Source organism: Phyllostomus hastatus, unplaced genomic scaffold (genome assembly GCF_019186645.2).
Source record: "Phyllostomus hastatus isolate PE091 unplaced genomic scaffold, TTU_PhHast_1.1 phas_contig_30, whole genome shotgun sequence".
NCBI classification, from domain to species: Eukaryota; Metazoa; Chordata; class Mammalia; order Chiroptera; family Phyllostomidae; genus Phyllostomus; species Phyllostomus hastatus.
The window spans coordinates 9,244,467-9,261,112 of NW_025333841.1; the positions used below are offsets into that span (position 1 = coordinate 9,244,467).

Below are 16,646 nucleotides of genomic sequence, written 5' to 3' on the forward strand. Positions count from 1 at the left end.
CAAGAAGAATGAAGAGGGATTAAGAGAAATGCAAGACGATAAGAAACGTAACAATATCCGTATAATAGGGATACCAGAAGGAGAAGAAGAAGAGCAAGGGATCAAAAACCTAGTTGAACAAGTAATGAAGGAGAACTTCCCCAATTTGATGAGAGAAAAAGTCACAGAAATCCAGGAAATGCAGAGAGTCCCAATCAAGAGGAACCCAAAGAGACCCACCCCAAGGCACATCATAATTAAAATGACAAAATTTCAAGACAAAGAGAGAATCTTAAAGGCAGCAAGGGAGAAAAAGGAAGTAACATACAAGGGAGCCCCAATAAGGCTAACAGCTGACTTCTCAATGGAAACACTTCAAGCCAGAAGAGAATGGCACGAAATACTCCAGGTAATGAGAACCAGAGGTCTGCAACCAAGGCTGCTATATCCAGCAAGGCTCTGGATCAAGATAGAAGGCCAAATAAGAAGCTTCCCAGACAAAAGAAGTCTGAAAGAATACACCTCCACCAAACCAGCTCTGCAAGAGATTCTAAAAGGACTGCTTTAAGGAAGAGAGAAGAGAGAGAGAGAGAGAGAGAGAGAGGAACACACGTATATAAAAGACAATGAATAAGTACCTATCAATAATAACCTTAAAGGTAAACGGATTAAGTGCTCCAATCAAAAGACATAGAATAGCTGATTGGATAAGAAAAAATGACCCACATATCTGCTGTCTACAAGAGACCCACCTCAGGATAAAAGACCTACACAGGCTGAAAGTGAAGGGCTGGAAACAAATCTTCCAAGCAAATGGACAGGAAAAAAAAAGCCAGGGTAGCAATACTCATATCAGACAAAATAGACTTCCAAAAAAGGTCCATAAAGAGAGACCCAGAAGGTCACTTCATAATACTCAAGGGAAGAATCCTTCAAGAAGGCATAAATATTGTAAATATATATGCACCCAACATAGGAGCACCCAAATACATAAAGAAAATCTTAGAGGACTTCAAAAAAGATATGGACAGCAACACAATTATAGTGGGAGATTTAACACCCCACTATCAAAAATGGACAGATCTTCTAAACAAAATATCAACAAAGATACTGTGGCATTGAACAATACCCTTGATGAAATGGACTTTACTGATATGTACAGGGCCCTCCATCCAAAAGAAGCTAAATATACATTCTTTTCAAATGTAAACGGAACATTCCCAAAGATAGACCACATGACAGAACACAAAACAAGCCTCAAGAATTTCAAGAAAATTGAAATCATACCAAGCATTTTCTCAGACCACAAGGGACTGAAGCTAGAAACCAACCCGAAGGAAAAAAATCAAAAACACTCAAAATCATGGAGATTAAATAGCATGCTATTAAACAATGAATGGGACAAGAATGATATTAGGGAAGAAATCAAAAGGTTTCTGGAAACAAATGAAAATGAACTCACAACAACCCAAAACTTATGGGACACAGACAAGGCAGTCCTGAGAGGGAAGTTCATAGCGATACAGAACCACCTAAAAAAGTTAGAAACATTCCAAACAAACAACCTAACCCTACGTCTACAAGAACTCGAGGAACAACAACAAAGGCAGCCCAGAGCAAGCAGAAGGAAGGAAATAACCAAGATCAGAGCAGAATTAAATGACATAGAGACTAAAAGCACAATCCTAAGGATCAATGAATCCAAGAGCTGGTTCTTCGAAAAGATAAACAAAATCGACAAGCCCTTAAGCAGACTCATCAAGAAAAAAAGAGAGAAGACCCAAATAAACACAATCGGAAATGAAAGAGGAAAGATTACAACAGATACCACAGAAATACAAAGGATTGTAGGAAATTACTACAAAGAACTGTATGCCAAGAAATTTGAAAACCTAGGTGAAATGGACAAATTTCTAGAAAAATATAATCTTCCAAAACTCAATGAAAAAGAAGCAGAAAGCCTGAACAAACCAATAACAACAAAAGAAATTGAAGCAGTAATCAAAAAAACTCCCAACACACAAAAGCCCTGGACCAGATGGTTTCACAGGAGAATTCTACAAAGCATTTAAGGAAGAGCTAACCCCTATCCTTTACAGACTATTCCAAATAATCCAAAAAGATGGGAGTCTCCCAAACTCTTTTTATGAGGCCAACATCATCCTAATTCCAAAACCAGATAAAGACACAACGAAGAAAACTTCAGGCCAATATCACTGATGAACATTGACGCTAAAATCCTCAACAAAATACTGGCAAACCACATCCAACAATACATTAAAAAGATTATACACCATGACCAAGTGGGATTCATTCCAGGGATGCAAGGATGGTTCAATATTTGCAAGTCAGTAAATGTAATACATCACATAAACAAAAGCAAAGACAAAAACCACATGATTATATCAATTGATACAGAAAAAGCATTTGACAAGGTACAGCACCCATTCATGATAAAAACACTCGGCAAAGTGGGAATAGAGGGAACATTCCTCAACATAATAAAGGCCATATATGAGAGACCTACAGCCAGCATCATACTCAATGGGCAAAAATTAAAATCTTTTCCACTAAGATCAGGAACAAGGCAAGGCTGTCCACTTTCACCACTTCTGTTCGATATAGTACTGGAAGTTTTAGCCACAGCAATCAGACAAGAAAAAGAAATAAAAGGCATCCAAATCGGAAAGGAGAAAACAAAACTGTCACTGTTTGCAGATGACATGATAGTATACATAGAAAATCCTATAGACTCCACCAAAAAACTGCTTGACCTAATAAATGAATTTGGCAAAACAGCGGGATACGAAGTCAATATCCAGAAATCAAAGGCATTTCTGTACACCAACAATGAAACAGCAGAAGCAGAGATAAAGGAAAAAATTCCATTTGAAATAGCAAAAAGAAAAATAAAATATCTAGGAAGAAACCTAACCAAAGAGGTAAAAGACCTGTATTCAGAAAACTATATACACTCAGGAAAGAAATCAAGGAAGACACAAACAAATGGAAACATATACTGTGTTCATGGATTGGAGGAATTAATATCATCAAAATGTCCATACTACCCAAAGCAATTTACACATTCAATGCAATTCCTATTAAAGTACCAATGGCATATTTCACAGACATAGAACAAACACTTCAAAAATTTATATGGAATTATAAACGACCCCGAATCGCGGCTGCAATTTTGAGAAAGAAGAGTAAAGTAGGAGGGATCACAATACCCGACACTAAACTATACTACAAGGCCACTGTAATCAAAACAGCCTGGTACTGGCATAAAAACAGGCACATAGACCAATGGAACAGAACAGAGAGCCCAGAAATAAGCCCAAGTCTCTATGGTCAATTAATATTTGACAAAGGAGGCAGCAACATAAAATGGAGTAAAAATAGCCTCTTCAACAAATGGTGTTGGGAGAACTGGACAGCCACGTGCAAAAAAAATGAAACTTGAGCACCAACTTACACCTTATACAAAAATAAATTCAAGGTGGATAAAAGACTTCAATATAAAACATGACACCATTAAAGTCCTAGAGGAGAATGTAGGTAGGAAAATCTCAGATATTTCACAAAGAAACTTTTTTACTGAATTGTCTCCTAGAGCAAGGGACATAAAGGAAAGAATAAACAAATGGGACCTCATCAAAATTAAAATCTTCTGCACAGCTAAAGAAAACAGTATCAAAATTAAAAGAGAACCAACTGTATGGGAAAACATATTTGCCAATGATACCTCAGACAAGGGTTTAGTCTCCAAAATATATAAAGAACTTACAAGACTGCGCTCTAAGAAGACAAGGAATCCAATTAAAAAGTGGGCAAAGGACTTGAACAGACACTTCTCCAAGGAGGACATACAGAAAATCCAAAGACACATGACACGATGTTCAATATCGCTAGCTATCAGAGAGATGCAAATTAAAACCACAGTGAGATACCACTTCACACCAGACAGAATGGCCATCATAAACAAAGCAACAAACAACAAGTGTTGGAGAGGTTGTGGAGAAAAGGGGACCCTAGTGCACTGCTGGTGGGACTGCAGACTGGTACAACCACTATGGAAAGCAGTATGGAACTTCCTCAGAAAACTAAAAATGGATCTGCCTTTTGACCCTGCAGTTCCACTGCTGGGACTCTATCCTAAGAACACTAAAACACCAATTCAAAAGAACCTATGCACCCCCAATGTTCATAGCAGCACAATTTACAATAGCTAGATGCTGGAAGCAACCAAGATGCCCATCAGTAAATGAATGGATCCAAAAAACTATGGTACATTTACACAATGGAATTCTATGCAGCAGAAAGAAAGAAGGAGCTCCTACCCTTTGCAACAGCATGGATGGAGCTGGAAAACATTATGCTTAGCGAAACAAGCCAGGGAGTGAAAGACAAATACCATATGATCTCACCTTTAACAGGAACCTAAATAACAAAACAAAGAAACAAGCAAAATATAACCAAAGACACTGAAATAGAGGGCAGGCTGTCGGTGACCACAGGGGAGAGAAGAGGGAATTTAAAGGGACAGTGGGAAGGGTTCACAGGAACACACTTAAAGGACACATGGTCATAAACTAAGGGGAGGGTGGTAATGGGAGGGAAGTGGGGAGGGTGGGAGGGGGGACTGGATTGGGAGTAAAAAGGAGAAAACTGTATTTGAACAATGATTAAAATAAAAAAAAAGAAAAAAAATTTATATGGAACTATAAATGACCCGAATAGCCACAGCAATTCTGAGAAAGAAGAACAAAGTAGGATGGATTACCATATCTGACATCACACTATATTACAAGGCCATGGTAATCAAAACAGTCTGGTATTGGCATAAGAACAGACACATAGATCAAAGGAAAAGAATAGAGAGCCCAGAAATAAACTCAAGTCTCTACGTTCAATTAATATGTGAAAAAGGGGACAAAGCATAAAATGCAGTAAAAACAGCCTCTTCAACAAATGGTCTTGGAAAATCTGGACAGCTACATGCAAAAAATGAAACTTACAACATACACGAAAATAAATTCAAGATGGATAAAAGATTTAAATATAAGTGGTGATACCATAAAAGTCCTAGAGGAGAATAATAGGCAGGAAAATCTCAGATAGTCCATGCAACAATATTTTCACCAATATGTCTCTTAGAACAAGAGACATAAAGGAAAGAATAAAGAAATGGAACTTCATCAAAATAAAAAGCTTCTACATGGCTAAAGAAAACATCAGCAAAATAAAAAGGGAACCAACCATATGGGAAAATATATTTGCCAATTATATCTCAGACAAGGGTTTGATCTCCAAAATATATAAAGAATTCACATGATTCCACTCCAGGAAGACAAACAATGCAATTGAAAAATGGGCAAAGGACCTCAAAAGACACTTCCCCAGGAGGACATACAGAGGGCTCAGAGACATATGAAAAGATGTTCAGCATCACTAGTCATCAGAGAGATGCAAATTAAAACCACAATGAGATACCACTTCACACTGGTCAGAATGGCTATCATAACCAAATCAACAAACATTGAGTGATGACAAGGTTGTGGAGCAAAGGGAACCCTTGTACACTGTTGATGGGAATGCAGACTGGTGTAGCTACTGTGGAAAACAGTATGGAATTTCCTCAGAAAAAAAATGGAACTGCCTTTGATCCAGCAATTCCACTGCTAGGATTATATCCTAAGAATCCTGAAACACCAATTCATAAAAACCTACACACCCCAATGTTCATAGAAGCACAACTTACAATAGCCAAGTGCTAGAGGCAACCTAAGTGCCCATCAGTGAATGAGTGGATCAAAAAAAATGTAGTACATTTACACAATGGAGTACTATGCAGCAGAAAGAAAGAAGGAGCTCCTACCCTTCATGACAGCATGGATGGAAGTGGAGAGCATTATACTAAGTGGAGTAAGCCAGGTGGTGAAACAGAAACACCAGGAATAATAACAGGAATAGAAAGTTCACTGAAAAGGATATACAGATGGCAAATAATCGCAGCAAAATATGTTCAACACCATTAGGCATTAGGGAAATGCAGATTAAAACCACAATAAAACATCACTATACACTTACCAGAATGGCTAAAATAAAAAATAGTGATAACACCAAATGCTGCAAGGATGAAGAGAAACTGGATCACTCATCCATTGCTGTTGGAAATGTAAAACTGTCCAGCCACTTTGGAAAACAGTCTGAAAGTTTTATATAAAACTAAATTTGTAACCACCACACAACCCAGAAATCATACTCCTGGGCATTTATCCCAGAGAAGTAAAATTATGTCCATCCAAAAACCTGTCTACAAATGTTATTAGCAGGTTTTTTGTTTATTTTTTTTTTTTAGAAAGAGAGGAGAGGAAGGAGAAAGAGGGGGAGAGAAATATCAATGTGTGGTTGCTTCTCAAACACCCTCTACGGTGACCTGGCCTACCACCCAGACATGTGCCCGGACTGGGAATCGAACCAGAGACTCTTTGGTTTTCAGGCCTGGGCTCAACCCACTGAGCTACACTAGCAAGGGCAATAGCAGGTTTTATTTTTAGTAGCCAAAAATCGGAATCAACCCAGGTATCTTTTAACAGGTTAATGGCTAAACAAACTCTAGTATATCCAGATTAGCATCTAGGTTGCTTCCAGCATCTAGCTACTGTAAATTGTGCTGCTATGAACATTGGGATGCATAGGTTCTTTTGTATTGGTGTGTTAGTATACTTACGATAGAGTCCCAGCAGTGGAATTGCTGGGTCAAAAGGCAGATCCATTTTTAGTTTTCTGAGGAAATTCCATACTGCTTTCCATAGTGGTTGTACCAGTCTGCAGTCCCACCAACAGTGCACTAGGGACCCCTTTTCTCCATAACCTCTCCAACACTTGTTGTTTGTTGCTTTGTTTATGATGGCCATTCTAGATGCCCATCAGTAAATGAATGGATCCAAAAACTATGGTACATTTACACAATGGAATTCTATGCAGCAGAAAGAAAGAAGGAGCTCCTACCCTTTGCAACAGCGTGGATGGAGCTGGTAAACATTATGCTTAGCGAAACAAGCCAGGCAGTGAAAGACAAATATCATATGATCTCACCTTTAACAGGAACCTAAACAACAAAACAAAGAAACAAGCAAAATATAATCAAAGACACTGAAATAGAGGACAGGCTGACAGTGACCACAGGGGAGAGAAGAGGGAATTTCAGGGGCCAATGGGAAGGGTTCACGGAAACAAATTTAAAGGACACATGGACAAAAACTAGGGGGAGGGTAGTAATGGGAGGGAAGTGGAGAGGGTTGGGAGGGTGGGCTGGACTGGGAGTAAAAGGGAGAAAACTGTACTTGAACAATGATTAAAATAAAAAAAGAAATACTACTTAGCAATAGAACAGAATGAAATATTCATACAAGCAAGAACCTGGATGGATCTCCAGAGAATTATGCTGAGAAACAAAAAAAGACCAATCCAAAATGTTACATACTGTATTATTCCATTTATTAACATTTTTGAAATGACAAAACTTTAGAAATGAATGACAGATTAGTGGTTCTCAAGAGTTAGGGATGCAAGGAGTAGAGTGGAGTGGTGGGAAGGGTAGAAGGGAGGTGGGAGTGTTTATAAAAGGGTAACATTAGGAATCCTTGTGGTGTGGAAGCTGTTTAGTGTCTTGACTGTGGTGGTGGAGAGAAGCATTCACAGGTGGAAAAAAACTGTATAGAACTTCATACACAGAAATGAGTACAAGTAAAACTAGAAAAATCTAAGTAAGATTGGAGAATGTTATCAATGCCAATATTCTAGTTGTTATACTATAGCTTTGCAAAATGCAACTATTGGGGGAAACTGGGCAAAATGCACAAGGGATACCCAGCTCAATGAAAATTCAACTAAAAAAATCAAATGCAAAAGCCCACACTGTGCAAGCAGTTGAGCAACTACTGAGTATTCATACCAAAAGAATGGCAAAAGCCATGGAATCTGACCTCCATTTTTAAAGGGTTCACAAACATGTTTTGCCACATTCATTCTGTTTGCATTTGTGAACAAATGATCACTTGCACAAATGATATGCATAAGCCATCTCTGTATTTTAAAGTGGGGACAATCCATGCTTATTCATAGGGGCCTGTGGGTTTAATTGCCATTTGTTCCTTCACTATATACAAAATTGTATTACTGCAACCATTGGAAGCTGGAGAACAGAGGTATAGAATAGCTGAATATTTATGAGGCATTTTGTTGCAGATGTACCTGCCAACAGAATGTTAAGCAGAACATTTGCTAAAGTACCCAACTTTCCTTGTGATTTGGGCATATCACCTCATATTAAATCTTTGTGTTTTTCCAACCTACATATTATATCTGGTTTTTCTTTCAATCACCTCTGTAAATATAATTCTGAGTATGTTCATTAGATTTGTGATAGATAATGGTGACCAGAAACTACCACAGACATATTTACCTGTTAGGTAAATACACACACACACATACAACGAGCATCTTTAAAACGATGAGAAAAATTTTTTTTCCAAGTTGTGTCTGTATTCAGTTTTCAGGCAAGGACATGAAAAAATGAATTCTGTGATAGGGAGAGAGACTAGCTAGAGCTTCCATCTCTGAATCTACAGGAGAATGCCACCCTGTGCAGGAGAATGCAAATAAGAAGGTTTGAGCAAACTACCGTATTTTTTGGACCATAAGACACACCTAGGTTTTAGAGGAGGAAAAAAATGTGGTAAAATATTTAATAACATAAATAACATAATATTTCACCAATGTAAGTGTAAATAGAACTCAACAGCAGCATTACCAACCATTTTACCTACCAAATTTGAAGGAGTGGAAGGTGCGTCTTATAGTCTGAAAATACAGAGCAAAGAGTCCCAGCTTATAATTATGATGAAAAATGACACTAGCACAGAGAATTGATGTACAAGGGCAAAACAAAATTACCCCTTAGTCAGTAGAGTGCATCGCCATGGAACCTTTCATACCAAAGCTAATAAATGGATAGAAGGCTTAATAGTGGGTCAAGTGAAGGCCTTAGAAAGCACATAAACTATGTAATCAATCTCTGCACATTTAAAGAATGGTACATTAATAAAGTAATTGAAAGCAGCTGGAACATTATATCAATTAATAAGTCCTAGCAAACCAATAGCTCCACAGATACAGGGACCCTATGTTTTGATACAGTATAAATTTCCCAGGATGGACTCAATTCATGTTATTTCATTCTTTTCAAAGAGGTATTTATCAAAGAGGGATAACTCAGAGTAATTTAATCTGCATATTTTTAGGAAGACTCTTCATACATTCACAAGTCAGAACAAATACTTTATTGGATCATGTGAACTGAGGTTAGGAAATTATTTTCAACATACCCACAGAGGAATTTTAGCCTATGATCAATCCCTAATGGTCACTTCAACAAACTGCTGTCACCATTCATTCCTTTTAATAATATTGTTGACTACTGTCAGAGCTAAAACCTGAAAGCAACTTAACAGCTCTGAGAAGGGAGCTTATTCAATGAATTATAGCATGATCTTATTCTATCATGCTAATCAGCATCACCCCTCATAATCAGATAGCTCTATGTTTTCTGATATGGAAATATCTCCAAACTGTGTTATTAAATGTGAAAAAAGATAGAGAAGACTATATATATAATGATAATTCCAACTGTGGAAAATAAAAAACAAAGATCAAGTGATCCCAAGTTTCAAATTGTTTCTGCAAAAATATATAAGAAATTGTTAACAGCTCTGGTGTGGCTGGTCTGGCTCAGTGGATTGAGTACTAGCCTGTAAACCAAAGGGTTGCCAATTTGATTCCCAGTCAGGGCACATGCCTGGGTTGCAGGCCAGGTCCCCAGTAGGGAATGTAAAAGAGGCAACCACACATTGATGTTTCTCTCTATCTCTTCCTCCCTCCCTTCCATTCTCTCTAAAAATAAATAAATAAAGTCTTTTAAAAATAAACAAAAGAACTATTAAAAATAGAAAATCAAATTAATTTATAAAAGTTTATATCCTTTTCCCTTGAAAGTCTACTTTTAATAATGTGTCCTATGAAATTACAAGCCCACAGATACCAAGATGTGTATATAAGGTAATTTGTTGTAGCATTTTTGTAATTGCAAAAAATTGAGAGCAAGTTAAACATTCATCAATGATGAATTAGTTAAGTAAATTATAGTACATCTAAATGTACTTATGTGTCCATGATAACATGGTAAAATAAATTAAACTGTAGAACAATACATATTTACATACATATTATTTTTTTCTTATTTTTATTTATTTTCTTTTAAGATTTTATTTATTTTTAGAGAAAGAGCAAAGGAGGGAGAGAGGAAGAGAAAAAACATGAAATAGGGACTATAATTGAACAATAAAAAAGAACACAAAAAAATGAAACTCGACCACCAACTTACACCATACACAAAAATAAAGTCAAGATGGATAAAAGACTTAAATATAAGCCATGACACCACAAAAGTCCTAGAGGAGAGCATAGGCAGGAAATTTTCAGATATCCCATGCAACAATGTTTTCACCGATATGTTCCCTAGAGCAAGGGACATAGAATAGACAAATAAGACTTCATCAAATTAAAAACCTTCTGCATGGCTAAAGAAAACATCAGCAAAATGAAAGGGGAACCAACTATATCAGGAAATATATTTGCCAATGATAGCTCAGATGAGGATTTGATCTCCAAAATATATAAAGAACTCACACAACTCCACACCAGGAAGACAATCCAATTAAAAAATGGGTGAAGCCCGGCTGGTGTAGCTCAGTGGATTGAGTGTGGGCCTGAGAACCAGTGGGTTATCAGTTCGATTCCCAGTTGGGGCACATGTCTGGGTTGAGGGCCAGGTCCCCAGTAGGGGGTGCACAAGAGGCAACCACACATTGATGTTTCTCTCCTTCTCTTTCTCCCATCGTTCCCCTCTCTCTAAAAATAAATAAAATAGCCCTGGCTGGTGTTGCTCAGTGGATTGAGCGTGGGCTGCAAACCAAAAGTTCACAGGTTCACTTCCCAGTCAGGGCACATGCCTCAGTTGTGGACTGGGTCCCCAGTGGGGTCCATGTGAGAGGCAACCACACATTGATATTTCTCTCCCTTTCTTTCTCTCTTCCTTTCTCTCTTTCTAAATAAATAAATAAAATCTTTTAAAAAATAAATATATGTAAAAATTTTAAAAATGGGCAAAGGATCTGAACAGACCCTTCTTGAAGGAGGACATACAGAAGGTGCAAAGTCATGTGGAACTTTTTATTACATCTTGATGGCAAGTGAATGTCCTTGCTGAAGAAAAAAGTACTAAGTAACCTGTATTCCTGTTCTTCTAGTAATTAAAATTATTTTTTAAATCATTGGTAAAAAGGAAGAAAAAGAAACATTAGTGTGTGGGTGCCTCTCATGCACTCCCTACTGGGGACCTGGCATGCAACCCAGGCATGTGCCCTGACTGGGAATCGAACCAACAGTCCTTTGGTTCACAGCCTGGCACTCAATCCCCTGAGCCATACTAGTGAGGGGTTTTTTTGTGTTTTGTTTTAAACTGTACACATCCATGCACACATACACACATACACACACACTTACTTAAACCCAGAGGAAAAAAATCCAAAAACAGACATCTCCATGGAAAGGATTTGGGGTAGGTTTTACTTTATACTTCATGTACTATTGTATTACTTGAGTTGATTTTATTCACAATCATAACATACACATTTGTCATTTTTAAAAATAAAGACTAAAACTACTCCAAAACTAATTACTAATGACTAGCAATTTTGCTGTTATTATTATTTATCATTGTGCTCTTTAAATATCCCTGAGACATTTCTAACTATATGAAGTACTTGTTTATTAAACCCAGGTAAGGTTCACAGGTTTCAGCAAATGTCCCCCAAAAGCCTTGTTCTCATGAATATATAAATATATACATACATAATTTATGTGTAAGTAGATTTATTGAAATTTTTAATCTAGAAATGTGCTCATTAAAATTTATTTTTAAATGTCATAATCCTTCTATGGGCCATAAATAACAATTTTTTAGGTGAAAGCTAAAGCTAGACATGTTGTAATCACTCCTAATGATTCATGTAATTGTCACTTTTTTCTCAGATGTCATATGACCAAGATAGAAGTAGAAGAAATTCTATGGTGTTACAGTTTCTTCAATGTTGAGCAGGCAGTGATTGCAGCTGGCATCTTAATTTCCCCAGGTGGGTTATCAGCACCAGTAATACCTACCAAAGGAAAATTTTAAGACACTGATTCATAACATTTTGGGGGTCCAGAGCCTCCCTTGAGGAAGTACTAATGATGTGGGAGGTGAAAAGAACATGGGCTTTGCTACCAGACAAATCTCTGTTCAGATCCCAGCTCCACTACCTATTTGATGGGTAACCTTTAAATAAGGTTACTTGACCTCTCTGAAAAATGCCTGGAATGCGGTAAGAACTTAGTAAAAAGCAGTCATTATCATGTTCTTTTGATAGATATGATAGAAACTATAGACCCTGTCCTCAGGAAAAAAATACATCTTGCATTTTTAGGATATTGCATACAAGGGCTTTGTGCACCTATCAATGCCATTCTAGACCTGAGGTGAGGAATCCCTGGTCTAAGGTTTGGAAAGAACATTTTAAGAAATCTGAGTAGTAGAAGTAACATTTTGTACTCCTTTTGCTGGTTATTTTAGATTGTATTTTCTTTTGCTTGTTTGTTGTGTGAGATTATTTGTGTATTATGGCTACCAGGATTTAATCAGACCAAAATGATATATTTTACATTAAGTGTACAGAAGAGCAAAATAAACGTGGGTTGTCTAGCACTTTGACACATCAGTTAGATTTACTGATTTACCAGCAAAGTGGTAGGAAGGGTCATGGCAATTCTCTGTCAGATTAGGTTTTCAAAGACCACTGCTAACCACATGGATTTAGTGGAATCATACTTCTGGTTCCTTGGGTCAAAGATAAAATCACTTTAAACTGATTTGAGCAAGCTGTTCAGACTTCACTTTCCTAGTACTCAGCTCAGTTTTATAATGAGAGCCAGGTAGTACTATTCTCTTTTATTTTCAAGGCTTCAGAAAAAGAGAACAAATGTATTCAGGTAGTAAGTAACTCAAAGGCATAGCTGTCCTATTCCTCTGCATTAGTCTGATCTCAAAAGAAACACAGCAACCCTCTGGAATGTGCCTCTGCCATTAGCTGAAACAACAGCATCAAGACAATTAGTAAAAACATATCTCCATATTCTGTGAGAGCTCTATTAGGCATGGATCTAGCCCCCATTTCCTCACTAATTAACCCCCTACCTGAAATGCCCAAGATCAGTAAATTATACTCCTCTAAGAATAAGTGAACATTTCAGGAAATGAGCTAAAGTCCAATCTTGATACTGTTATCACTGACTTTACCCACACTTCAGGACTGCTGTGCTGATGATGCAGAAGATTGGACTTGAGGGGATTGTGGAATTGTACAAAGAAAAAAATCTTATATTCCTAATCAAAATTGGAAAGAAGGGGGGAAATACATGGGTAATTCCAAAAAGCCAGTTTTCTTACAAGAACTCCATTCCAACATCATTATTGTTTTCAAAATAAAAATGAATTGGTTCATAAATACCATTCCCTGTTAAAAGGAACCAGGGCTCTTTGGTAAAATTGCCGATTCCTGAGCTGAACAGAGAAAATACAAGATGAGCCTCTAACATCTTGCTGTGCTAAAAGTAAGGAAATGCTCAAAAAATTATGGGAATATGTGAAAAGGACACAAGAGCCACATTGAAGGATTCCCGCCGGCCAAATCTGGGCCAATTTGAACATCAAAATAAATAATAGCAATAAATTGTAACCTAAAGTAAGAGTCCATGAGTTTATGCTGATACAAACACATGAACAACTGAAAAAATAAATACGTAAATGGGAAGAAGGGAACACTCTTACCTACAATAGAAGTCTAACTAATAAATGTAGAAAAGTGATGGAGTTTTAAAAATCATCAATTTGCAGCCATTAAAATAATAAGTGATTGAGATAAGAATCATCAACAGATGTAAAACTACTGGGTAAAAGTTTGATAAGAACAAGATGGTTGCATAGCCTCCAAATGTCTCCCCAGAAATTACTTTCAAATTACAAAGGAAAAAAATAGTAATTTGACAATGGAGAAATCTATCAATCATTATCAGAATCAAATGATCAAAGTTATCATCACCAGTAATGGGACAAATTGACATCATGAAAGATGAGGAAAGAATGTTCTTTTCTAGATTAGAATCTAATGAGACATGATAATTAAAATCAATGTGTGATCCTGGAATGGATCTTGGACCAAGCCAAAAATAGCAATAAAGGAAATTATTAGGACAATTGGCTAAATTTGAATGTGGACGATGTATTAGTCACATTAGTCCACATTAGTCACATGTGTCAATGTTTAATTTCCTGATTTTGATCATTGCACTGTGGTTACATAAAAGAATGTCCTCATTCTTAAGAAATACACACTGCGATATTTGGGTGTAATACTTAGGGATAATGAGATGTTATGTCAGCAACTTTCAAACTGTTAATAGTGTGTGGGGAGGAGGGAAAAGAAAGAGAAAGACAGGAAGAATGATGAAACATATGAGGAAAATGTAACAGTTGTTGAATCTGGGTAAAATATAGAAGTTCTTTGTCCTATTGCAATATTTCTGTAAGTTTGAAGTCTTATCAAAATAAAAGACAAAATAGTATTTGTTTTATATTACAAAGTAGATGACAAAACTGTAGTAAGCTTTGGCCTCTCTGAGGAACACAGCACCATAGCATAGGAGTGGGTTATTTGCAGTAGGGAGCAGAACAGTATTGCATCATTGCTACCCTTGCTAAGGAGGATAGTTTGTAAGTTACTCACAGCAGCGCAGTTTCACATCAGCAGTTGGAATGATGTTGTTGACAAGCCAAACATCTTCTTCCCAACTAACTACATTTCCACCCAAGCACTTCATAAATTCCTCCTTTTCCAGGATGTGGTCCCAGAGTTGAAAGTAGTATAAGCTGCCAGTGAAGGGAGGCACCATGCTTTTAATTTGCATGTCCCTGTTCTTCAGAAAATGCCCTAGAACCAGAGTTCCATTGGGTGTCAGGTTTTGTGGTTGATCCATTATTACTAGTATCCTTTTTTTATTCAGGAAGAGCTCTAATCTGCCCTTCACACCATCCCATATCAAGCATACTGTATGCCATTGAAATGGGGTCAGATGGTAATGGATAAAAAAGGTCTTGCCCAAGTTGTATAGTATTAAGTGCTGATGATCTCCTGAAAGTCCAAGGTCTATGTCTTCTCTCATATTATTAGTAATATAAGAAAAAACCATCCAATCACTTGATTTGCCATTCACAAATACCAGGTCCATGCATGCTGTGAATCGACTGAGTTCAGGAATGGTTTTGGTCAGGCTTACATATGTGTCAGCTCTTTCATAAAAATCCAGCCGTTTTCCTTTTAGTGAAAGTGCATCTGTCCAAATTTTGGGAAGGAGAAAGAGAAAACAAATGAAATTTTAGTATCAAAAATCAATTTTGTAATCTTCTTTAGCCATATAGTCAAATTCAGATTATGCAATACTATTATGAGTCAATACTGGTGTAAATAAGCCAAATAGTAGATATACAAAAATCATCTCTATTTCACATTGGTATGTGGCTTTTTTGGCATAAGAGTTTATTCCTAATTATATTTTGCCTGGGGTAATGTGAAAACTTAGATTAGTGTTCCCAGGGCACACACAAGTCGGACAGTTTGGGGAGGCAATTAGAAGTGTATGGCTGAATGCGAGGAGGCTAAGAAAAAGCCAGCTTGGACTTAAAATTTGCTGCACATAATTCTCACTTACATAGTCAAAAGATAAAAATTTCTGTTTACCTAACTGCCTTATTATATTCATGGTGCAATAGCAATTTATTCCTCCAAAGCCTTTTCCTGAGCCAAATTATCTGATTATTCTGTGTCTGAAGACCGCTTCTCACTGAAGGCACTGACAAGGGCCTGAAGGACGGCCAGCTGGACAATACTGAAATGCCAGGGCTTCTGTTTGCACCCAGGAATGGGAGATATGGAACAACTCTGAGTGTATCCTGATTCCATCACTCTATTTCCTCAAGAGGGGCTACAGCTTTAAGCAGCAGCTTTAAGAGGCTCTAGGTACCATGGAGCCAGTTATCACTGGCTCATGAGTCACACAGCTTGGGGCAGAATGCCAGCCCTGACATTCATCATCTGTGTAACTTTGAACAAGTAATTTAACCTTTGAATGCCTGTGTTTACTTCAGTAAAATTGGGATCCAGGGACACAGTGTTGTATTTATGCACAACTCTAGAGGCCACCATTCACATTATTATCTATGCTAGAAAATACCCCTACCTACTGACCTCAAAGGATTGTTTGAAAATTAAATGAGTCGATACATGCAAAGTCCTCTCAAACATTGCTGAAGAGTATGTCCATTATTACAGTATTTTGATGGTTAATTTGGCAATATCTATGGAAATTAGAATTCCTGGCTGGTGTAGCTCAGTGGATTGAGTGCGGGCCTGCAAACCAAAGGGTCACCAGTTTGATTCCCAGTCAGGGCA

General features: G+C 37.3%; 1 protein-coding gene across 1 annotated transcript in view; it reads right to left on the reverse strand.

Moving 5' to 3' along the window:
• The window catches only part of ADGRG4 (adhesion G protein-coupled receptor G4), a 100,566-nt gene extending 84,409 nt beyond the window's left edge, over window positions 1–16,157 (reverse strand). Inside the window, 2 exon segments of the mRNA XM_045839369.1 lie at window positions 14,925–15,530; window positions 16,040–16,157. Coding sequence (XP_045695325.1) covers window positions 14,925–15,530; window positions 16,040–16,157 — 724 coding nt within the window.
• Window positions 16,158–16,646: the final 489 nt, after the last annotated feature.